The sequence below is a fragment of the Symphalangus syndactylus genome, chromosome 10 (assembly GCF_028878055.3).
Source record: "Symphalangus syndactylus isolate Jambi chromosome 10, NHGRI_mSymSyn1-v2.1_pri, whole genome shotgun sequence".
NCBI lineage: Eukaryota > Metazoa > Chordata > Mammalia > Primates > Hylobatidae > Symphalangus > Symphalangus syndactylus.
In genome coordinates this window covers 22482722-22508221 of record NC_072432.2, presented here as the reverse complement: position 1 = coordinate 22508221, position 25500 = coordinate 22482722, and the positions used below count along the sequence as shown (strand labels likewise).

Sequence of the window (25500 nt, the reverse complement as noted above, 5' to 3'; positions counted from 1 at the left end):
GTTAGCCAAGATGGTCTCGATCTCCTGACCTCGTGATCCGCCCGCCTCGGCCTCCCAAAGTGCTGGGATTACAGGCGTGAGCCACTGCGCCCGGCACAAGTAAAGTATTGTATGCTACGGTACATAATGATCCTCTCCTCAAAGAGCCTACATAAGTAAGACACAAAATAAGTAAAACACAGAGGCTTGTCCTGAAAGAGCCTGCATGGGTATTAACCAATTCAATGGTAATTACCTAGAGATTTTTCTTAGAAGTGAGATTTTATAGCTCTCCCTCAAATTCAGTTTTGTCTGTGTGCTCATGGAAAGTTTGAGTGCATCAATAGTTGATTTTACAATCGAAATGTAGAATATTTTCATCACTCTAAGTGGTTTCTGTAGTCCCAGCACAGACTCAGTGGGGACATCAATGCTTCATGTCCTCAAACCATATATCCAGCTGGAAGGGTGTATAGGGCAGTGTGGAAAGTGGGAATGGATTCCACAGCTGTCCATAGGTCCCAGAGGGATGATGAAAAGTAAAAAGTACAAATTCTTTGTACATTCTGGATATTAACCCATTATCATATATATATATATGATTTGCAAATATTTTCTTCCATTCTGTGAGTTGCTTTTTCACTCTGTTGATGTGTCTTTTGATGCACAAACGTTTTTAATTTTGATGTATTCAAATTTATATCTTTTTGTTGTCTGTGTTTTTTTCTTTTTTTGCCCATGTTCTTGGTATCATACTCAAGAAATCATTGCCAAATCCAAAATCCAAGGTCATGAATTTTTCTCCTTTTCTTCTGAGTTTTATATTATAGTTTTAGATTTTTTGAACCATTATGAGTTAATTTTATAGTTTTAGCTCTTAGACTTAGATCTTTGAACTTTTTTGAGTTAATTTTTGTGTATGGTGTGAGGTAAGCCTCCAACTTCTTTTGCATGTGGATATCTAGTTTTCCTAGCACTGGGTAAAATTGGAACTCCTCTGCAAGGGAGGTGAGGAAGGAGGGGAGCAGAGAAAGGTGTAGATAATGACCAGTCTACTTTTGTTGAAACCTAGTTACTTCTTAAGCAAAGATTGTTTAAGTGGATGTTTTCAAAGCTGCTCGTTACTGTTTCAAAGGTCAAATAGATAATGATTAAGTTGTGCATCACTTAAGGTAGATTTTGACCTCTCACAAGTTGAAGAGTACTGAAGATCTAAGATCATTTACATCCCTCTGGAAGAAAAAATAACATAGCCTTCTAGGGCAAAGACGAAAAAACTCAACAGTTACAGGATATTCCATGGTTCAAAGTACACCTGCCTGGTTTGCTGTTCTCCAAAATCTTGTACTCAGTTGGTTGGAGGGGCCTCACTCTTACCTGCCAACCTGGGTGGTTGGTGATGAACATGTCTTTACCTTTTCTTTGGAGTTTGGCTACCTTATTAACATTTGCTGAAGTAAATGGCGAAGCTGGAGGACTTGAACTGCAGAGACAAAAAAGAAGCATCAATCTCCAACCGTAAGTAAACACATGGGTTATTCCTACTCAGGGACTAGACTAATTCCTCACCAGTTTTCCCAAATAGCCAGATGAACAAAGGTGCAGTTTTTCTTGAGGCAAATTATGTTGAGAAGCAAACAGGGAAAAACATTTAGACTGAGGTATGAAATTACTTTCCCATGCACAAATTATTCATCTGTCATTTTGCAAATAATCTGTTTGCAATTGCCAGGAGGTATCTCTGAGAAATGTGCAAAGAAAAAAGTGGCAGATGAGCAGGGGCAGTTGGGTTGAGTTGATCAAAAAGTGAAGATGTATTTGGCCTGTAGTTATTGAGTAAGAAACTTTGTTATTTTGGTTTAAAAATTGTACCTGCTAATTACTGATGCATTCTCTGGTTTGAATTATATAGGCCTCGAATGGCTACAGAGAGAGGAAATTTGGTGTTTCTTACGGGGTCTGCTCAAAACATTGAGTTTAGAACCGGATCCCTGGGAAAAATTAAATTAAATGATGAAGATCTCAGTGAATGTTTACATCAGGTAATACACTGGAAATATCTTGAAGTCATTTTGTATATCCATATACGGTGACTTAATTGAACAAGTCTAGATTAATCTGTACCTTGAATCTTTTTTAATTATTATTTTTTATTAATACATAATTTGATACATTCCTATAACATGTAAAGTTCAAATCAGGGTAATTGGGATATCCGTCACCTTAAATATTTACCTTTTCTTCGTGCTAAGAACATATGAATTGTTCTCTTCTAGTTATTTTGAAATGTACAATAGATTAATGTTAACTACAGTCACCCTACTGGTCTATCAAACACTAGGTCTTATTTCTTCTATCTAACTATATATTGTACTCATTAATCAACCTGTCTTCAACCTCCCTCCCCCTTCCTAGTGTACCTTCCATCTTTAGCATAGAGAATATAATTGGGCATCAGACACGTTTTTGTAAAGGAAAATGTCCGGGGGTTCATGGTGGGTAGAGGGAGTATATGCTAAAAGGTAGAAGCTCATTGTGCCAGACAATGCACCCTAGTCCAGAGAAGGCACGGAGGGTAGAACTGAAACTCCTCCACAGGGGTTGTGAGGAAGGAGGGGACCAAGGATATGTGGACATGTGACCAGTTTGCTTTTGCCACAGAACAGAATTGGCCAGTTATTCTCCTGCCTTACTGGGTGTTTTCAGTTCCCAATAATCACTGCATATTTCAGGCATAATGTTAGAAGTCAGCATTATTCAGAGCTTACTGTGGGCCATCCACTGTGCCTAGCACCGTATGGATGTTATCTCATTTGACCTTCACAGCTGTCCTATGAGGTGGCATTTATTGTCACCCTAGTTTTACGAGAGGTAAAGAAACCCTGAAGCAGTTAAGTAACGTGCCCAGGATGTGCAATAAATAGCTGAGCCAGGAACTTAAAACCTAAACAGTCTGCTTCCAAGCCAGGTTTCTTAATAAGCACCCTAAACTGGTATTATACGAAAACATACAAATGGAAAATACCTTGATGTATTGTTACTGAAAAGGATAAGTGGAATTATGCTGTGGCTGTTTTAGCCCAGTGTTTATTACACATGGTGTTTTGGTTTTTATAATAATAGGCAAGATCTTAGTGCTTAAAGTAGAATACTACTCAAGTTTTTAATTATATTACTGTAAGATAAATATGATATTTTCACTAGTGCTCTTCATTTCTTCTTCTTCTTTTTCTAAAATTAGATCCAGAAAAACAAAGATGATATTATAGAGTTAAAAGGGAGTGCAATTGGTCTGCCTCAAAATATATCTAGTCAAATCTATCAGCTTAATTCCAAGGTAAGTCTGACATCCACATCATAAGAACCAATGAGTTCTCCCTAATTCTATTTTATAAGTAACCGTTTGGTAGTGATATACCAACTTTGCGTGCGTTTTAGAGACTTAGCATGTAACTACGCACTGTTTGGTTAAATGACACAGCTGTAATGGAGGCTGTAGAAGTGATGGACAGGAGGCAGGAAATGCTGTGCAAGCACTTGTTGCAGAAGTAGGCCTTGGGCTGGGAGCAGTGGCTCACTGCAAGTGAATGGATGATTAATATAAAAAACTGCCTGTAATCCCAGCAATTTGGGAGGCCACAGAGGGAGGATCGCTTGAGCTCAGGAGTTTGAGACCAGCCTGAGCAACATAGTGAGACTCCGTCTCTACCAAAAAAAAAAAAATAGCTGGGCATGGTGGCATGAGCCTGTACTCACAGCTACTTGGGAGGCTGAAGTGGGAGGATGGCTTGAGCCAGGGAGGTTGAGGCTGCAGTGAGCTATGATCATGCCACTGTGCTCCAGCCTAGGCAACAGAGTGGGACCTTGCCAAAAAAAAAAAGAGAGAGAGAGAGAGACAGAAAGAAAGAAAGAGAGAGAGACAGACAGAAAGAGTGAAAGAAAGAGAGACAGAGAAAGAAAGAAAGGAAGAAAGAAAGAAAATAAGCCTTGTTGAAGTTCTGAGAGCAACCTTCTTATTGGGGAAGTGGATGTATCGCTGACATTTATGAACATTCCCATAGTCACTGTGTACAGAGAAGCAATCAGTCAACATATCAGTGGGTTGTACTTTAAAAAAAAACTTTAAAAAAAAAACCCAGAAATCTATGTGATAGGAGGGAATGGGAAGGAAGAAAATCCTGAGGGGAGAGGAATGAAGAGGAAAAAGGGAATAAATGGAGGAATGAACAAAGTGTGTCCCTAGCAGAGGGCATTAAGACAATATGTCAAAGATACAACATCACATGCGCAATGCCTTTGAACCACCTAACTGAAGCTTTTTCTTCCCTATTGCCAGCTGATGGATCTTGAGAGAAAATTCCAAGGCTTGCAGCAGGTAGGTCTCATCCTATTACATACCCAACATCTTTCGCAGAAAACATACTAGAATCATTAATAGAGCTGCTATTCTTATTTTAAAGGTAAATGGATGATTAATATTAAAAACTTGCTTTTTCCCATAATTTAATTCTCATCCCAGCATATGCTTCCCAGGATGCAGATGCAGAGCTGAGTCTAAGACAGACAAAATGACAAGGCTGAGGTCTCTGAGCCTCTTAGGGCTTCTGACCCTGAGTTTGCAGCCCACAGCCCACATCCTTTACCGTCGCCCTTTAGCTGTGTGTGTCGTGCTTGGTCAGCTAGTGATCTCCCAACTTGCTGATTCTCCCGTCAGGGACTGGGGCTTGGAAAGCGAGCATCCTCTCTGACACAAAGCTCAGAAGTCTAGGTGTATCAAAAATAGTCCAAATTTTCTTAAAACGACATTTGCTGGTAATTAAACTTGAACAGTTTCTTACAGAAAACATTCTATAATTGTACTACATGCTTGTAGACTGATCTATGTAAACTTAGGCTTCTTACCCATTTTGTAGGAAGCTGACCTTTTAAAGACTTTCATGGAAGCTGTAAACTTCTATGCAGAGAAATGTACACAATCTCTTCATATTTAAAATTTTGCATAAAAGTCTGGGGATTCCAGTGTAAGAATTTCTGCACAAACATTCTTCATCTGTTTTCCTCATGCTTCAAGCTATTTCCTCTACTTTTAAGTTTGATCTGTCCCACTGTGAAGGACAGATACAAAAAAAGGACTTGTGCAGTTAAGGCAGGTCCCACCGTTCCAGCAAGAATTGCTGCTACAAACCTTTTTGTTATTTGATGAACAAGTTCATGTATTCCTTTTCTCAACTTAGATAATACATTGACCCCTCAGCTGTCATTTTTTAAAGAGTAGTTGAGCAAAAGAAAATGAGTAAAGAACAGTGCTGTGGACCATGACACTGCACTCAAGTTTTGTCTCCTGGAGGGCTTCATTATTTTCGCTCAGCCGGTCCTCCTACCCCCATCCCTCAGGAGGAACATTGAATGATTTTCAAATGTAAATGCCTTTGTGCCTTTGGATAGGGCAAATGCTCTCTGGCCACCACAGTCCCCACCACTCCCTATTGTTTTCCTCCTGACTCCTGATTTCATTTTCTACTGGGCCCCTGTAGGCTTTTAAGTTTTTAGTCCCCAGACAGTGTTGCTTTTGTCCAACAGAAAATCTTTGAATGAGTTTGTGGTTAATGTTCTAAAGAGCATTCTATGATGGACAGAGCCAATTGTTGTGCTAGCACAAAGAGAAAAATAGAAAAATGGAATAAAACAGGTTTCATAAAGAGACCCCCAGATGTATGGTCATCTAGTTTATGACCAAAGTGGAGAAGGAATGTGCTTTGCAGAAAATGGTATTGAGTCAGTTGGCTATCCTCTGGCTTTCTATTTCATCCATAAAATGAAGGAAACAGACGTAATTTTTTTTGTGAGTCACTATATATAGTACGTTGTGTTTGTATGTGTGCGTGTATGTGTGGGCATATATATAGGCACATATATAATATATATGTATGTGTGTGTGTATACATATATATGAAATGTAATGAACAGTTTGCCCCTATTTTAACTTTTTAAAAACAGAGAATTAGGTTGTGTATGGTGGCTCACGCCTGTAATCCCAGCACTTTAGGAGGCCGAGGCAGGTTGATCATGTGAGGTCAGGAGTTTGAAACCAGCCTGGTCAACATGGTGAAACCCTGTCTCTACTAAAAATAGGAAAATTAGCCAGGCGTAGTGGGACATGCCTGTAGTCCCAGCTACTGAGGAGGCTGAGGCACGAGAATCACTTCAACCCAGGAGGTGGAGGTTTCAGTGAGCCGAGATCATACCACTGCACTCCAGCCTGGGTGACAGACCCAGGCTCCATCTCAAAAACAAAGAAACAAAGAAACAAACAAACAAAACAACAATACCAACAAAAACCCAGACAATTGGACTATGAGTGAAATTCATAAAATGGCCATCATTGCATAATCAATTGTTCCCTCTAAAGAAGATTTCTCTGACTGGGCACAGTGGCTCACGCCTGTAAACCCAGCACTTTAGGAGGCCGAGGCAAGTGGATCACAAGGTCAGGAGATTGAGACCATCCTGGCTAACGCAGTGAAACCCCGTCTCTACTAAAAATACAAAAAATTAGCCGGGCATGGTGGTGGGTGCCTGTAGTCCCAGCTACTCGGGAGTCTGAGGCAGGAGAATGGCGTGAACCCAGGAGGCGGAGCGTGCAGTGAGCGGAGATGGCGCCACTGCACTCCAGCCTGGGCGACAGAACGAGACTCCGTCTCAAAAAAAGAAAAAAAAAAATCAAAAGAAAAAAAAGAAGTTTTCTCTGCACCCAAAAGCAATAAAAATCTTAAAAGATTCAAACTGGTAGCTGACATAGGTCAGATTCCCCCGGTTATGTAGATGTAGATGTAGACAAAGGTAGGTCTGTTTGTGATCTGGGCTGAAAGCAGTCAGGTGAGCACCAGGGTGAAGGGTATGTCTTAGCTGGCCACATTTCAAACAAAGGGACTTGGAGCAGGAGTTCAGTCACCTTAACCCATGGGAGGAGGGGCAGCAGCAGCAGATGATCATATTTCAAAGGCTCACCTCGAGGGACCAAAGATAAGAATCACGGGTAAAAGAACCGGAATCTCCATTTTATTTTCTTTGTGCAATAGGAACATCCGTTATTATTTCCACACCTGAAACCTTTACTCTTGTCCACTGAGGTCTCTTTCTCAGGTGAATAATACTTTTCCAAGACAAAGTGAGAATCTTCTCCCCTCAGACCTCATCCCACCCATGGTCAAAAGCATGCTGAGAGTTAAGGAATAGGAACAAGATTGATAATAGAAAACGCTTTCTGTTTTTTCACAGGAGAGGTGATTTGAAGAAGAACATAAGTAACGGCTTAAGTCTGGAGGGAGACCCCCACTGATTAAGAGTTAAATGTAATCCCACATGCACGGTAACATGCATTTTGTTGCTGCTGACTGCAAGTCATCTCATTGACTGTCCTGTTTTTGTTTCAGACTGTTGACAAAAAGGTTTGCAGCAGCAATCCTTGCCAGAATGGTGGAACCTGCCTCAATCTGCATGATTCCTTTTTTTGTATCTGTCCCCCACAGTGGAAGGTGAGTCACTTGCTCTTTGGTTAAGAATGATGGGCCGGGCGCGGTGGCTCACGCTTGTAATCCCAGCACTTTGGGAGGCCGAGGCGGGCGGATCACGAGGTCAGGAGATCGAGACCACGGTGAAACCCAGTCTCTACTAAAAAAATACAAAAAAATTAGCCGGGCATGGTGGCAGTCGCCTGTAGTCCCAGCTACTCGGAGAGGCTGAGGCAGGAGAATGGCGTGAACCCGGGAGGCGGAGCTTGCAGTAAGCCGAGATTGCGCCACTGCACTCCAGCCTGGGTGACAGAGCGAGCCTCCATCTCAAAAAAAAAAAAAAGAATGATGGCAGGTCAGCATCTGTGGTTTCCTTGGAATCATAAGGCATATTTAATTCTGCATCCAAAGTTTCTAGGATTCTGTGGCCTCCCGAATCAAAATGAAGTATACCATGTATGCTAAAATCCAAACAGTGGTGAGTTTGATTGTATAACCCACTGAATACTAAAGCCATTGAAAGGAGAGGTTCACTTGATTGGATAACTACCTGGAAGAACACAATATTACTGTTAACATTAAATTGTTCAGCATTGGAATGTACCAAACAAATCTTGACATACCTATGCAAATTTTCTTGTTCTCTTTGTTTGTTTATTTTTTCTGATAATGGTGAAACTGTCTCCAGCATGCACATAAAAAAAAAAGTTAAGTGTTCCCAGACGTAGCACAACTGTGAACTGAGGATTCTATAATGTCTAGATAAAGATTCCTCTCCTGTGACTGCTGTGATCTTATGAAGAGCTCTTGGGTTCTATTAGGTGAAATCTGAGTTCCAGAGGAAGAATAGCCAGGGGTTAATATTAGTATTATTGTATTTGGCTTTATGAGGACTTATTTACTGTCCACGTATAAATCCTTAAACATATCATGTGAATGTTGGCTCCAGGTATCTCTGTGACTTTTGGCACCTGACTTTGTTCCTTATATGATCACAGGGTCCTCTCTGCTCAGCTGATGTTAACGAATGTGAGATTTACTCAGGAACACCCTTGAGCTGCCAGAATGGAGGCACATGTGTTAATACAATGGGAAGTTACAGGTAACTTTTTTTTTTTTTTTTTTGGTAAATATCAGGTATATTTTTGAAGGCCTAAAACGTCCCATAGTTAAGAGCATCCCAAATTAACTATCTGTATTCCAGCAAAAGTTGGTACTCCATGAGGAAATATTTAGCTCTTGCTTAATGTCTACATAGCTATTTTTACTTAATTGAAGAAAAACTCATGAGTCCTTTACTCTCACCCCGTGAAGAAATCCTTGCTCTAACATCCCCAAGGAACCGGAAGAAGGCTCCCGTGATTGGCACAGAGGGTAAGCATGGCCTGGTGCAAGAGGAGCTGAAGACTTAGGAAGAGCCAGAGCATTGAAAGGGAGCCACTGAATGGCCTTAAGTAGAAAAGGGGACACCCCACCACACCAGTGCCTCCCGCTGTACTCGTTCCATATGTTAGCAAGCTCATAGTTTTGAGTAAAGAGAGCTTCATTCAATACTATGTCAAAATGTGACTATAACAAGGTCAAAGATTAAACTGAGGTTCAATGAATGAAGTAACTCTCTCTGACCACAGTCATCATTATCATTACAGCTCTATCTTCTCTTCTGACTTATTCTGTCAAGTGACTTGTCCACAGAATTCTTCTGCTCAGCTCAGGCATTACTTTCTGCAGGAAACCTTCCCTTCCCTTTTTAAGCAGAGTGAGGCATCTCAGGGCCTCTATGTTCCCATCATGCTCTAGGGATATCCATCATCAAAGCTTTGCTGATGACGCACACATTGTCTTTCTAATAACGAAGTCCAAAACTTTAAGGCAGATCAATGGCAAACTTACTTTTGTACAGTTCTTTGAAGTCACCTTTTAAACTAGACATTGTTTTTCCTTGTAGTTTGGCTGGTCTCTTTTACTGTGTGATTTTTAAAAGATCAATAAATAAATTCTGTTATAGAATGAACAATTCCTTTCAATACGCTGGAGTAGAATCTCATTGGATTAAAGAGCAATTATTCGCTCTCTTACTGGTGTCTCTGATATCTTGCTCTTCAATTTCCTCATAACAATATCCATTCTAGTCTTTCCAGCAAAAATGAGTGCAATAATTTTGTTTTTTAAACCATCACTATTAACGCACACTCCTAAAAATGCAGTCACAAGCCTTCTCTTTTTATTTGACACTTTTGTTTTTTTGATCTGATCTTTAAAATTTTACTCATTCCAGGTTATAAACTCAAATCATTCAAACTTCTGCTAGATATGTCTATGAGTCCAATCATTATGCAAAACTAAAATTAACCACTTCTGACTTTAAAATTTATTAAAGAGCTTTTTGATTCCAGGACTCTGTTTCTCATTTAAATGAAGCCTCTTTTCCCTGCCTTTGTTAGGCTTGGGCTGGAAGCAAAATGCAGTCTAGTCTCTCATTTCCTTGAACCCATTTTCTCCTTATTTCTGTTTATGGGCATTTATCAAGGAGGATTGCTACGTAGAGGTATTGGTGGCAAATGTCCAGGCTCCTAGAACTTCTGCTTTCTGACCTTCCTGATATCTAGGAATGTCATAGAGATTAGATTTCACTCCTAGTCTTCCTTTATCATCACTGTCTTTTGGAGTCTTGTGGGCCAATAGAGCGACAAGTGTGGGCAAACTGCGATGAGATCCATAGACCAAGATAAAGGCTGTTGCTGTTTTCAGCACATTATTTTTTCCCCCTGCAAAATGAAAAACAAAACAGAAACCCCTTTACTATTCACCACTCTTTGCAGCATGTCAGAGGTTAGAGTTCTTTATCTACACACACATATGATGGAATAAGAGCTAGGAGGGAAGGAACCATTTATTTGTTGAAAGCTGCATTTCTAAATGACAGATTCAACTTTGTAAGAACAGTACCAAATTCTGTCTTGCACTCTTTTATAAAGGAGAGCAAGAATGCAGAAGAACTGATGATGTGTGGATGGCTTTGGAAATGATCTTGATTCCTAGTCTCTGCCCTTCATAGATTTGCTGGAGGACATTAGAGAACAGAGCATTTAAATCAGGGTTCTTTCTCTTGATATGGAAATAGTTTCTGAAATCTCATGAATTCCATTTCCTTATCTACACTTTAAGTCCCCTAATTCAGGCATATGTTGGAGACTTTTTGAGGGAATAAAAGAAAATGAAAAAAGGTGCATAAGATTAAATTATTGCTTTGTGGAATCCACGTGTAATGAAACAAGTGAACATTTAGACACTTTCTTGAGTTCTGTTAATTATGTGAGGTTAAATCCTTGTTAATCAGGATATTCACTGAGGCTAGAAAACCCTTTGGGAAACTTCAACACACATTAGCTAAAAGAAAACTTGAGACTCAGAATCATCTGGACCTGCAAAAATGTCATGGCATCAAAGTTCGCTTTGGAGTTTGGACCTCGTTCAGTTTCTTTAACTCTTTGAGCTCTTTTACTTGGACGGAAAAAGGAGTCTTTAACTGGATTAATAATTTGCCATTGTAAAGACCTCTGAAAAGGTGTAGATACTCATTCTTGGGAAGTCCTGTTTCATACCTGTTTCATAGGTAAACTTCTGGTAGAAATTCTTTTTTAGAACAATGATTATAGCACAAGAAACATCATTTTCTATTTCCACTGATTCTTTTGGCTTCAGGTCTAGACCCAGAGCTTCAGACAACTAACACAAAGATATTTTGCCGCTTCTCCATGCTGTTACTGCTTCTTTGTTCTGAAGACTTGATTCTTATTGTTTCCCTGCTTACTTTGTTTTGTTTTGTTTGTTTTTGTTTGTTTGTTTTTGAGACAGAGTCTTGCTCTTGTCACCCAGGCTGGAGTGCAATGGCTGCAACCTCTGCCTCCTGGGTACAAGCAATTCTCCTACCTCAGCCTCCCGAGTAGCTGGGATTACAGGCACCTGACACCATACCCGGCTAATTTTTGTATTTTTAATAGAGATGGGGTTTCACCATGTCAGCCAGGCTGGTCTCAAACTCCTGACCTCAGGTGATCTGCCCACCTCAGCCACCCAAAGTGCTGGGATTACAGGCGTGAGCCACCGTGCCAAGCCTCCCCTTCTTACTTTGGATTTAAGACAGCCCTTGGGATCTGAACTTGCCATGCATGGATGGTGTGTGTTGTACATTTAGGGCTGAGATCTAGAAGGCTTTCCAGAAAAACAAAAAGTTGAGTTTGTTTGGTTTTCCAGAAACATGATGATTAGTAAATTTTCTTTCATTTATTTCCATTCATATCACTGGTAGATTTTTACATCATACAGAGCTTAAACAATGAGGATAATTTGGTTTTAGCTCAGGTGGTAGTTAGGTATTAAACATATTACCTTTTTCAATCAGTCAGTAAAATTAGTATTGAACCATGGACTCTAACACAAGTTAAACTATGACTATCAAAGTGTGTTTAACCTCTTCTCAATTGCCAAAATGCACTTGCAGTGTTTTCCAAGAAAAGCCTAGCTTTGTTCTGCTGGAACCAAGTTGGCAATAAAAGGTCATTAGAAAAGTCACTTCTGCTATATCAGTAACTAATAACTAAAGCAGGAATAGTAGTCAGTTGGTTCTAAAAATACAATATACGTCTTTCATTTTCACTTTGGGAGGTATATAAGTAATTGTTCATTTTTAAAGGCCATATCAAGACACCTTGAGAGTATATTTTGCCTGTTAACCCTGTTATGTTTAAAAGATACATGAGGCTGGGCACGGTGGCTCACGCCTGTAATCCCAGCATTTTGGGAGGCCGAGGCGGGTGGATCACCTGATGCCAGGAGTCCGAGACCAGCCTTGCTAACATGGTGAAACCCTGTCTCTACCAAAAAATGCAATACTTAGCTGACGTGCTGGCACGCATCTGTAGTCCTAGCTACTTGAGAGGCAGAGGTGGGAAGATCGTTTGAACCTGGGAGGCAGATGTTGCAGTGAGCCGAGATCGCACCACTGCACTCCAGCCTGGGCACAAGACCCTGTCTCAAAACAAAACAAAACAAAACAAAAAGGTGCCTAAAAATGCAGCATCTTCATATAACTCTACTTATCAGAATGTAAGAATACAACATGCAGAAACAATGGTACAGGAGTTGGGTAGACCTAAGTGTCTATTTATCTTCTGCCAATTACTCATTTTGTGGTTTTGGGAAATGTTAGTCTGTAAAATGGGATTAATAATACTTGTTTTTGAGGATCATAGAAAGGTATCCTATGGTTTACTTGACCTTCTTCCTCCTTTTCTCTATCTTCTCACATCATCTAAACTTAAATGAAAGAAGTGTACTTTGTAGCTATTTAGAGAATAGTGTAGGATTAATGCCTACTCATCTCCCAGTGATAATAGCAAGGATGAAGGAAGAGAGATAAAGAGAAAGGATTTAACTGCAGGTCCATGAACCAGAATCTCCTCTCAAATCTTACGTCATTTTGCAATAGTTAAGCACTTAGTGATAAAATAAAGACAATCTTCTTAGCACTTCCTACAAGGGAATGCCTTTAGACTGGAATATGACCATAGTTCACAGAGATTACCACTATTATTTCATAAGAAATTGAGGCAGAGGGAGTTAGTACATTGTCTGGGTGAACAGTTAACAGGAAGGACCAAAATTTAAACCTAGGCAATCTTATCCCAGGGGTTCCCAAACACTCAGGTCTCCCAGATACAGAAAATAGAAAGCTAGTAACAGTTGGTTTAAAGATTCTTAGGCAGGGTGTGGTGGCTCACGCCTGTAATCCCAGGACTTTGGGAGGCCGAGGTGGACAGATCACCTGAGGTCAGGAGTTCGAGACCAGCCTCTACCTCTAGAAAAGAGACTTCTGCTAAATGAGTAACTAATCAGTTGGTTTCACCACGTGAAACCCCATCTCTACTAAAAAAAAAAAAAAAAAATTAGCTAGGTGTGGTGGCATGCACCTGTAGTCCCAGCTACTCAGGAGGCTGAAGCAGGAGAATTGCTTGAACCTGGGAGGCAGAGGTTGCAGTGAGCTGAGATCACACCACTGCACTCCAGCCTGGGTGACAGAGTGAGACTCCAACTCAAAAATAAAAATAAAAAAAGATTCTTAAACATTTTTGGCAGGTGTTGGGACAGGTGGCAAAATAAACTTTTAGTAATGAAGCCTCCTGGATCAAATGCTCAAATATGTGTATGAACTGTTTTAAAGTTCTATAATCCTCAAGAGTCTAATTAAATTCTCTATACAAATATTCTATGTAAAGATGGGAGGACAAAGAGGAAAGAAAACAATATGAGAAGGAAAGTAGAGAGAGCTGCCCAGAAGATAAATGGCTGTGGGGCGGGGCGGGGGGGGATGGATAATTCAATTTCTCCTTAAGTTTAATATTTATTGTTATTTTCCTATGACTTTATCTTAATGAGCCATTCGAAAGGCAACTTTGGAATGCTCAGAAATGTCATGTATTAATGAATCAGCTTTTATGTAAATATATACTGTTGTTGTAAATTGCATGGAACATATTTATACCAAAAAATATTCATTTATTGGAAACTCACATTTAATTGGGCATGCTGTGTTTTTATTTGCTAAGTCTGGTCTCCCGACATGAATGCATGGATGGTGCTCCCTGCATTCTTATTCTCCATTTCTGGCCACACTCATTGCTCTCCTCTTCCTTAGAAACTGCCAAAAAGCTGCCACCTCAGCAATTGCTTCTGGGGCCCACCACGGGCAAGCCGAATCCTGTGCCTGGAGTTTGGTTCTTGATGCCTTTCAAACAGTCAAATGCTAATTTCCCACGATGTCATTCATACATTGTCATCCATGGACATTACTAAGCTCCTTGTACCTCACTGTGTCTTGTTAAAATAGCTCTTTTCCTTTGTAGAATGGCATGGGAGGGAGGCCTGGCCATGCAGGCATGCCCTGTTCCTTGTCTCTGACCCCTGGCACCAACAGTCATTTCCCCCATGAGAGCTTTTCTTGCCAATTCTGCTCAAGTCCAGCAATCGGCAACCTCTGGGCCTGGCCCTCCCTCTCCATCAGGTGTGCCCTGGCATGTGGGGATAGGCTTAGGCTTCTGGGACTCCTCTACCCTCCTCCTCCCCTAGCTCCCATGCTCAGATCATAGACGTTCCCATTGAGCTGTAGAGATAAGGCGAAAGCAGCTTTAACAATGACAAGGGTTTAAAACAACATTGCTTATTTGATTATTATTGGACTAAAATCTTCTAGTAACAAACCACTGCTAGCTTAGGCATAATGTAATAATTACCACATTTTGTTGGAAATTCAAATGTGCATATGAAGGAAATGTCACTATATTATATAACTACACCTTTTATGGATAGAAGACATATTGCCCTTTGTAATGTAATAATAATGATCATAGACTGTGAGGTGTGGACACTGGATTGCGTGTGGGGTTATGTAATCCTAGAGAGCATTTGGGAGTTATCAGTGTAGCCCACGTTGCCTGTGCTTCGTGGCAGGTCCAATTGGACAGATGATGAATGGATTTGCTGATCTCTCCCTTTACCTTCTTGAACGAACTCTATTACCTTTGGCTTATACACATCTGACCTTTGAAAATGCTGTTTGATGACCTGATAACACAAGAATTTATAGTGCTAGGCTTACCAGAGAATAAGTTGTGATTCACCAACATTGTATTTATTCAATCCACCACTTGGAGCAGAGCAGAGTGGTTTTCTCCCGAGACTCCAGTCAGTAAATTTGCATTGCTGGCTGACGATTCCATGTTAACGTTGTTGATTTGTAATTTGAATTATTTTTCTCATTGATATTAAGAGACAGGCACTGGCCCCAAAGCACATGCCCTGACATTGTGCTCTTGTGTAACCAACAGTTGTCACTGCCCACCTGAGACGTACGGACCCCAGTGTGCATCCAAATATGATGACTGTGAAGGGGGTTCTGTGGCACGCTGTGTCCATGGCATCTGTGAGGATTTAGTCCGAGAGCAAGCTGGAGAGGTGGGTCCCTTCCCCGAATGTGCCTCCTTGCAGAGAGCCATGGTTAGTAGCTCCTCCTCCTCCTATGCCCACTGTATACAAGCATTGCCTGGAGCTTGCAGAGGTGAAGTCACTTCCTGTCTGTAAGTGGGACGTAGGCGAGGAGGGCAGATGAAACATGCAGGAAGTAGGACCCAGAGATTGAGATGTCATTATATAAAATAGGATCTTTTTTTTTTTTTTTTCGAGACGGAGCCTCACTCTGTCACCCAGGCTGGAGTGCAGTGGCATGATCTCAGCTCACTGCAAACTTCACCTCCCGGGTTCAAGCAATTCTCGTGACTCAGCCTCCTGAGTAGCTGGGATTACAGGAGCATGCCAACATACCTGGCTAATTTTGGTATTTTTAGTAGAGACGGGGTTTTGCCATGTTGGCCAGGATGGTCTTGAACTCCTGACCTCAGGTGATCCACCCACCTCAGCCCCCCAAAGTGCTGCAATTACAGGCATGAGCCACCACGCCTGGCTGAAATAGGACCATTTTTATTGTCATGACTCTCTCTGAGATAAGACCTTCTCTTGGCCTTGTAAGTTTTAACACTGACAAAACACAGGAATATAAAAGGACCAGTCTTTTTGACAACATGTGGTTTCAAGGAGTCTGACTTTTCCTGGCCTGAGTCTCTGGAACTGCTGCAGACTCTAAAAGCCCACTCCCCAGAATGCCCCTCCATGCCCTGGGTCCTGATGACTTTGACTCCTGACCCTCAAGGTTGTCCAGTCTTGGCTGGCTTGGCTCTTCATGAGAACTTCAATTCTTTATTTTTAGTTGTATTTTTTCTACCCATGTGATGGAAAATAGTTCCCGTCCAATGATGGGGATGGAAGGGTTGAGGAGGTGGGTAAGGAGGAAGAACTTTCCGAAGAAAAACAAACAGAATTGATTTTCCAAGGTCTGTGCCTTCATGGGTGTTTTTCCCTCTAAAAACATAGCAGGCTGAGTTGATTGACTTTAATTATATTGACTTACAGTTCTTGATTGTTGTTACTCTTTCCCTGGCATCTTTGGGAGAAATTATAGCTTGCTTTTACTCTGAAATAAAGATGTTTCCCTTTTTGCATGGTCTGGTCTAAATGCTTAATCATATGGGAAGAAAAAGAGAAGCCAGAAGATTGGCCTTATGGAAATGAACGTTAGAGGATAAACAGTTTGGGGCTTGATGAAATGTTCAAAAGCTTTTCTTCCTGATTTTCATGATTGTCTTTATTCACGCTGTTGTCATCCTGCCAGCCCAAGTACAGCTGCATCTGTGATGCTGGGTGGATGTCTTCACCGAACAGCCCTGCCTGCACCCTAGACAGAGACGAGTGCAGCTTGCAGCCTGGGCCTTGCTCCACACTTGTGCAGTGTTTCAACACTCAAGGCTCTTTCTACTGTGGGGCCTGTCCAACAGGTACATTCTCAGGGCCACATGCCAGGCTCTGCACGCCAGGTTGGCGAGGTGCCAGAACCAATTTTCTTTCACTATTGATGAGTAAGAAGACCATTCTTAGGAGGTATTCAAATCCAGTTTCGTGTCCTGGTTCACTAGCTTCTGCTCGATGATCTCACTGCTATCACAATTCCACGACAAAAGGGGGAGGCTTATCCAAAACTGTGCTAGAGTCAGACTTTGGAGCAAGGTTAGCCATACAATTTGTAAGTTAGACACTGCATTGCAGTGACCGTCAACTGACCAGAATTGAGATCAAAAGAGATAGGAAACTCTAGTTCCACCTTTCATACTAACCAGATGTTTGTACACGGGGAAATTATTTGACCTCTTTTCATCTCCACCACAGTCCAGTAGCTCTTGCCTGGGTGTGTCATTAGAGTATCTTGTGGACTTGATGTAAACAGATATATCCAGCTCCATTACAGCCCCGTAGCGACTGAATCTCAAGGGATGCCATATGTTGAGTCATGGAAAACATGGGCTCTGTTAGTCAAAGACTGCCTGGGTTTGAATCCGAGGGCATCTTTTGTTCTATGAGATAGTCATCATACATTCCACACATTTTTTTTTTTTTGTAGGATGCCTACTATGAGCAAAGCACTGTGCTGGGTGCATTGGTAGGCAATTAGCCAGACCTCAGGTTCATCTGCACTCCAGGGCTGTTCTTAGAAATGGAGCACAAAGATAATGTGATAATAGTAGCTGGCTTCGTTTTGTTTTGTTGTTGTTGTTTTGAGACAGAGTCTCTCCCTGTCGCCCAGGCTGGAGTACAGTGGCATGATCTCAGCTCACTGCAACCTCCACCTCCTGGGTTCAAGCGATTCTCCTGCCTCACCCTCCCGAGTAGCTGGGATTACGGGCACATGCGACCATGCCTGGCTAATTTTTGTATTTTTAGTAGAGACGGGATTTGCTGTGTTGGCCAGGCTGGTCTCAAACTCCTGACCTCAAGTGATCTGCCCGCCTTGGCCTCCAAAAGTGCTGGGATTACAGGCGTGAACCACCACGCACGGCCTGGTTTTTATTTTTAATAAAAGTGTTATTAAGGCACTGTATAAGCAATTTTTAATTCTTTTAACTACAACAAAACCAAGACATGGTAAGAATAAGTATTACTCAGCCGGGCGCGGTGGCTCACGCTTGTAATCCCAGCACTTTGGGAGGCCGAGGCGGGCGGATCACAAGGTCAGGAGATCGAGACCACGGTGAAACCCCGTCTCTACTAAAAATACAAAAAATTAGCTGGGTGTGTTGGCGGGCGCCTGTAGTCCCAGCTACTCGGGAGGCTGAGGCAGGAGAATGGCGTGAACCCGGGAGGCGGAGCTTGCAGTGAGCCGAGATTGCGCCACTGCACTCTAGCCTGGGCGACAGAGCGAGACTCCGTCTCAAAAAAAAACAAACAAACAAAAAAATAAGTATTACTCACATTTTACAATATGAGAACTTGAGCTTAAAGAGGTTGAATAACTTACCCAAGATCACGTAGCTTTACAGATAGCCAGAATTGAAACCCAAGTTTCTCAGCAAGTTTCTTCTTGCCAAGATACCCCACACACCTATTGCCCCATGTAGTGATTTTTGGTTTAGTGGTTTTCTGCATGTGTATATTTAGATCTCGTAAAACTGGAAAGAAATGGAAAAAAAGCCTATAAAGACTGTTTCCCTCTTAGTTCTCAGGGGCAAACACAATTTGCAAGCAATCACATTTTGAAGGTAATTTATCATGGACAATCTTTAAAAACTATAAATCAGAAAAATAAATTATTTAAATTAGAGGATTGGCTATGTGTTTTTACATTCTTCTTTTTATTGTTGGAGAGGAAAAAGAGAAACAATTTTTTTTGTTTTCTTGTTTATCACCCTATTTTTCCTGAAATATATAGTAGTTGTATTTTATAAGCAGCAAAGCAATACATGCTGCTTATAAAATATCACTACAAAAATACGGAAAAAATAGAAAAAAAATACCTGTGATCTTATCACGCAGAGACCATGATGAACATTTGGGCATTTTTTTCTTCCAACTTTTTTTCATGTACACATTTTGCCATGCACAAATATGATAATTTTCTTAGGTAGAGTCTTAGAAGAGGATTCTACTTAAATCAAAGAATATAAGTAGTTTTAAGTCTTTAAAGGTTTTTAAGGATTCTTATAATTTTAATAATTTGAATTATAAATCTACAACCATTGAATAAAATGGGAGCGACTAAAGTAAAATTATTAAATCTCATCTTCCTAATAACACCATTAGTCATTTGTTCTCCTTCCTCTTCTACCTTATTCTTCATTTGCACAAGCACATATGCAAGAGTTTAAAAAATTCTTTCCCAAAATTAGGAGTATGAGCCCAATCCTCCATATGATTTTAACAGTTAGTTTGTTTTTGTTTTTGTTTTTGAGACAAAGTCTTGCGCTGTTGCCCAGGCTGGAGTGCAGTGGTGCAATCTTGGCTCATTGCAACCTCCACCTCCCGGGTTTGAGGGATTCTCCTGCCTCAGCCTCCCAAGTAGCTGGGACTACAGGCATGAACCACCATATCCAGCTGATTTTTGTATTTTTAGTACAGATGGTGTTTCACCATTTTGGCCAGGCTGGTCTTGAACTCCTGGCCTCAGGCGATCTGCCCACCTCGGCCTCCCAAAGTGCTGGGATTACAGTCATGAGCCACCTTGCCCAGCCACATTTAGTATTTTAGTTAATGTATATACAAAAATTATTTCAATGTGTGTGTGTATGCAAATTAGGTATACAGGTGTGCACATGATATTAAAAAGTGTTTTTAGTATTCGGTCACAAAGATGAGTCATAAGGCGTTCAGCTATGCATCTATTGATAATTGAGGGGTTTTTCCCTATTAAATAGTGCTGCAGTAGACATCCTCTTACCTACTTATACCAGTATACTACCATCTTAGTATACTGGTAGTTTTATCGTAATAGGCTGAGTTTTAATAAGTGCAATTGGTAGTCAAAGTCTATGTATTTTAAAAATTTTAGTGAATACTGCCAGAGCTCTTTCCAAATAGGTTACAGCAATTTAATGTCTAACTATCAGCATATAAGAGGAGCTCATTTGCCCGCTTTGTTGTCAGAATTTGATTTTAAGAATTCAGAAGAACTTTTGCCAATCTGATACGTATATCTCATTTTTATTTTATAGTTCTTTAGATGGAGAAGGTTTTTATATGTTTTGACTCTTGTATTTCTTCCTTGTTGACTTGTCTATAGAGCTAAACTTTTAAATCCTCTTGTTTTTCTAGGCTGGCAAGGCAATGGATATGTTTGCGAAGATATCAATGAATGTGAGATAAATAACGGCGGCTGTTCTGTGGCTCCACCTGTTGAGTGTGTGAATACACCTGGGTCTTCCCACTGTCAGGCCTGTCCACCAGGTGCTACCTTGGTTCAGTGTCAACCTCCTGACCCCAGTACAGGGAACACAGACATGTGAATATGGAATCTAGTGCTCCATTTAAAATATGATTTCTGGCTGAGCGTGGTCGCTCATGCCTGTAATCCCAGCACTTTGGGAGGCTGAGGTAGGCAGATCACATGAGGTCAGGAGTTCGAGACCAGCCTGGCCAACATGGTGAAGCCCTGTCTCTACTAAAAATACAAAAATTAGCTGGGCATGGTGGTGCATGCTTGTAATCCTAGCTACTCAGGAGGCTGAGGCACGAGAATCGCTTGAACCTGGGAAGCGGAGGTTGCAGTGAGCTGACATCGCACCATTGCACTCCAGCCTGGGCAACAGAGTGAGACTCCGTCTTAAAAAAATAAAAAATAAAATACGGTTTCTGTCTTAGGAGAGAAAATAGTACAGAAAGTTTTGCTTATTTTGTGAATTCAGGACACATTAGTAAACTCTATGATAAGAAAGAAAAAACATTTTGAATATCAGTGGAAAACAACAAGCTTTACAAACTGTCAAATAGCTACAGAGATAATGCAGAATTTGAAAAGTTTTCTGAGTAGATCACAGACTTACTGTTCCATTGCCCTCATTAATAATTTATTACTATCGTGCACTCCTGAGTTGTTTTGCATATACCAAGTTTACTAAACCACAGGCATCACAGTAGGCAGATACTGTAATTGTTGGTTTCCCTCTTTTTCTGGAAAGAAGTCTTTTCTGCTATTCTCTAATCTAAATCAAATTACTACCCAAGAAGTTCAGGGAGTACTAAGGGATAAACTGAAACCTTGTATGTTTTAATAACATGGAACTACAGTACTTTGGGTTTCTATAATAATTGACCTCTAAGAACATCAGAGTCACTGTAATGTAAAAATATTAACTTTCTTAGCGTCAGCACTTTCTGAGTCTACCAGTCGTTTTATACATATTTTTTTCATTAGAAACGACCCAGAACGTTGTTTATGAAATCAGATTACTAATTCTTGTTATTTTTCTTATTTATGAAGTTTCATTTGTTGATGACATTTTATACTTACATTTTTTGTTTTGATGATAGAGGATCCCTGATGAGTCTGTTTCATGATATTTGAATCCTAGACAGGCATTGTCCTCCCATCTTCTTGACATTGTTTCTTATGCCCCGGCTCTTGTTCTCATCAGGGTACCAGGGTGACGGAAAAGTGTGCACGCTCATAGACATCTGCTCGGTCAGTAATGGAGGCTGCCACCCAGATGCCTCATGCTCCTCAACTCTAGGTAATGACTCATCTCTCTCTTTGGCTTTGGGTATTGTAATATGACCTTCTAAACGAATTCAACATCTTAAACACAAAATTCTCTGTTCTCAAATTGTTATTTTGACCTTCAAACCTAAAATTAATCCATGTCATAAAACTACACATTTGACTTTCTTAAAAATATAATAAACTATGCTCTTTAATGGTCTGCTCTGATTTAGGAAATAAGGTAATTAAGCCAGCTAATTAATTAATGACTGTATTCCAACAAGCAGGCACGAGAAAAGGAGGAAGAAGGCAATGCCACCTTCTTTTAAAGGACTCTTCCATTTCTAGGCTGTTGCTTAGAACTGAGCCTGGCTGCAAAGGGAGGTTGGGAAGTACAGTCTATATTTCAGACATCCTGAGTCCAGCTGAAATAAGGAGTTCAGAACGAAGGAAGTAGAAAATAGATCTAGGGTGACAACCAACAGTGTTTGCAATGCTGCATAAAAGGGTTTAACCCTGTAATTTAACAAAATATATACTGCAAAACTTTCTCCAAGAAAGATTGTATCAATGTATGTATTCACCGACAGTGTATAAAAATACATATTTACTCCATCTTTGACAATAATAGATATTATTATTATTTTTCATCGTGGTCAGTTTTATAGGCAAAATTAGTTTTTCCATTATTTTCATTTATACTTTTTGACTACTAATAATTAATACTTTCCAAATTTTCACTGGGCATTTTTCTATATGTTCATCCCCTTTGCTCTTTTTCTTTCTTACTGAATGGTAACATTTCTTTATGTACTAAGCACATTATCTCATTATCTGTCTTATGTTTTATAAATGTTTTTCCTGGCATGTTGTTTTGTTTTAATCTTGTAGTGGTAGTGCTATTCAGAAGTTTAGAATTTTTATGTAGTCAAAAAGATAAATCTTTTCTCTTATTATTTTTCCCTTCACAGTCATGTTTAGGAAGGCTTTCTTTACTGAACTCTTTAAAAATTGTCAAGTACATGTTCTTTTATACTTTTATGGTTTCTTTTTTTATGGTAAGATATTTTATATTTTTAGAATGTATTTTTTATCCGTAGCATCAAATAGAGATCTGGCTTGGTATTTTTGCTCAAATAAGTGGACCCAATTCCATTTCTTGAATAATCATATCTCTTGCTATTTCAAGATACCACCTTTATTTTTTATTAATTTGTCATATATTTGCATATATAGAAAACAACATATATGCGTATGTAAACACACACATACACACACACATACTTGTGACTAAATGCTTATTAACTGATTATCAACATACCAAAGTGGTTAGGAACATGATTTCTAGATAAAGACTGCTTGCATTTTTCCCTGGGCTCCACCATATTTTAGCTGCTTGTCCTCAGTCAAGACATTTAATCTCTATGTTTTAGTTCTTCATCTGTAAAATGAGGAGAATAATAGCACCTACCTCAGGTGGCAGGTGGATCATGAGGTCAGGAGATTGAGACCATCCTGGCCAACACGGTGAAACCCCATCTCTACTAAAACTACGAAAAATTAGCCGGGCGTGGTGGTGGGCACTTGTAGTCCCAGCTACTCGGGAGGCTGAGGCAGGAGAATGGCGTGAACCCGGGAGGCGGAGCTTACAGTGAGCTGAGATCACGCCACTGCACTCCAGCCTGGGCGACAGAGCGAGACTCCATCTCAAACAAACAAACAAACAAACAAAAATTTTATTGTCATTCTACTGTAAATCTGTCACATTGTATAATTTGTTCTATTTTTTAAATTATTCAGCAGGGTTTTTCTATCCATCTTAAACAGTTCTTGCTGATGGAGGAATGTAGTTAACTGCCACATTGATTTCCTTGTATTATTTCAACCATTGTGCAGTAGTAGAAAGAACATATATTTCTGCAATGAGATGTGACTTTTTGCTATTAGGTGAGAAATCTGGAAAAGTCTCTGGATATTAAATTTAGTAAAATTTTGTAACGTCTAGGATGAGTATTTTTCACTTAACATTGCGTAAGAAAACTGTCAAGATGCTGGATGCTGTAAAACTATTGTTAGCTGTTACCTCATGTACATCATAATTAATTGTGGATGTTAATTCATGTTTTAAATAACATAGAAGTTAATTCATGTTTTAAATTAAAAAAAATTCAATCATTTCAAATTCCTTTTGACCAAGTTCCTTCCCAACCCAATTCGATTGCCATTGTTTTAGCCTTGTACCATGGTGATGGGGAGCTCACCAGAAGTGTGGGAGAAGTTTTGGTGCTGGTATTTTGTTGATGTCCCCATATATTTATGTTACTGTATTATCTTCATTCTGTGGTTTTATTGCAAACATCTTTTAGAGACTTAAGTTCATTCTGTGATGGCTATTTAGCCTGTTTTAAACTGGCAGCATGTAATCTGCACATCCACATAACTGGGGACATGTGGCCTGCCTGTGTAAGCTACACTCCTGTGCAGATGTGCTGTAGGCACCCTACACATGGGTGCTTGCTCTCTGGGCTCTTCCTCATTCTGGCTGTGTGTCCTTGGCCAGGACAGTCTGTCTGTGCTCTGGCTTCATCTGTAAAATGGGGATTATAAAAGAGTACCTATATAGGGCCTTTTTTTTTTTTTTTTTTGAGATGGAGTTTGAGTTTTGCTCTATTCCCCAGACTGGAGTGCAGTGGCAGGATCTTGGCTCACTGCAACCTCCACCTCCTGGGTTCAAGCGATTCTCCTGCCTCAGCCTCCTGATTAGCCTGGACTACAGGCCACCATGCCCCGCTAATTGTTTTGTATTTTTAGTAGAGACAGGGCTTAACCATGTTGGCCAGGCTGATCTCAAACTCCTGACCTCAGGTGATCCACCTGCCTCGGCCTCCCAAAGTACAGGGATTACAGATTCCATAGGGCTCTTTATTATTATTATTAAAAAAATTTTTTTTGGAATGGAGTCTCACTCTGTCGCCCAGGCTGGAATGCAGTGGCACTATCTCAGCTCACTACAACCTCTGCCTCCTGGGTTCAAGTGATTCTCCTGCCTCACCCTTCCAAGTAGCTGGGATTACAGGCATGCGCCACCATGCCCGGCTAATTTTTGTATTTTTAGTAGAGACGGGGTTTCTCCATATTGGCCAGGCTGGTCTCGAACTCCTGAACTCAAGTGATCTGCCCGCCTCAGCCTCCTAAGATGCTGGGATTACAGGCGTGAGCCACTGTGCCTGGCCCTCTATTGGGCTCTTGAGAGGATTAAATCAGTCAGAGTAAGTCCAGTGCTTGCAACAGATAGTTTCCTCCTAAGAATCTCCTTTTCTGCGTTAACTCCTCCATGATGAGGAATTTCTGTCTTCCACAGGTGCAGCTCACCTTTGTGCACAGCTCAGGACCATCTGACATATGGGCTGACAGCACCCATGTCAACCCAGTACGTCAATAATGTATGGAAGGCATTTAATGGCTTTCTTATTTTAAGATAAGGAATACAAAAGTAAAGATTTTAATATTTTCTCCTCATACCTTGTTTTGTCTGCCTGTCAAAATACGCAGACTGGATGTTGGTGGATCCTTGTCTAGACAGAAGATTCTGAGTTTAGATACTGCATCTGAACAGAGGAGGAGACCCGTATTTACACGTTTTTTTTTGTTGTTGTTGTTTCTGAACAGGTTCCTTACCTCTCTGCACGTGTCTCCCGGGTTATACTGGAAATGGTTATGGGCCAGATGGATGCGTGCAGCTCAGTAATACTTGCCTAAGTCACCCCTGTCTAAATGGACAATGCATAGTGAGTCCTTTGTTCTTCCTGTGGATAGAGAGTACCTGAGAATAATTTCAGTTTCACGCCTATAAAATGTATCGTTATAGGATTCAGG

General features: G+C 40.5%; 1 protein-coding gene across 1 annotated transcript in view; it reads left to right on the top strand.

Moving 5' to 3' along the window:
* Window positions 1–1287: 1287 nt before the first annotated feature.
* The window catches only part of CUBN (cubilin), a 305495-nt gene continuing 281282 nt past the window's right edge, over window positions 1288–25500 (top strand). Inside the window, exons 1-11 of the mRNA XM_055296673.2 lie at window positions 1288–1497; window positions 1892–2021; window positions 3221–3316; window positions 4316–4354; window positions 7413–7514; window positions 8489–8592; window positions 15377–15503; window positions 16774–16936; window positions 20241–20372; window positions 21560–21655; window positions 25294–25412. Coding sequence (XP_055152648.2) covers window positions 1379–1497; window positions 1892–2021; window positions 3221–3316; window positions 4316–4354; window positions 7413–7514; window positions 8489–8592; window positions 15377–15503; window positions 16774–16936; window positions 20241–20372; window positions 21560–21655; window positions 25294–25412 — 1227 coding nt within the window. The 5' untranslated portion in view covers window positions 1288–1378. The remainder of the gene's footprint in view (window positions 1498–1891; window positions 2022–3220; window positions 3317–4315; window positions 4355–7412; window positions 7515–8488; window positions 8593–15376; window positions 15504–16773; window positions 16937–20240; window positions 20373–21559; window positions 21656–25293; window positions 25413–25500) is intronic.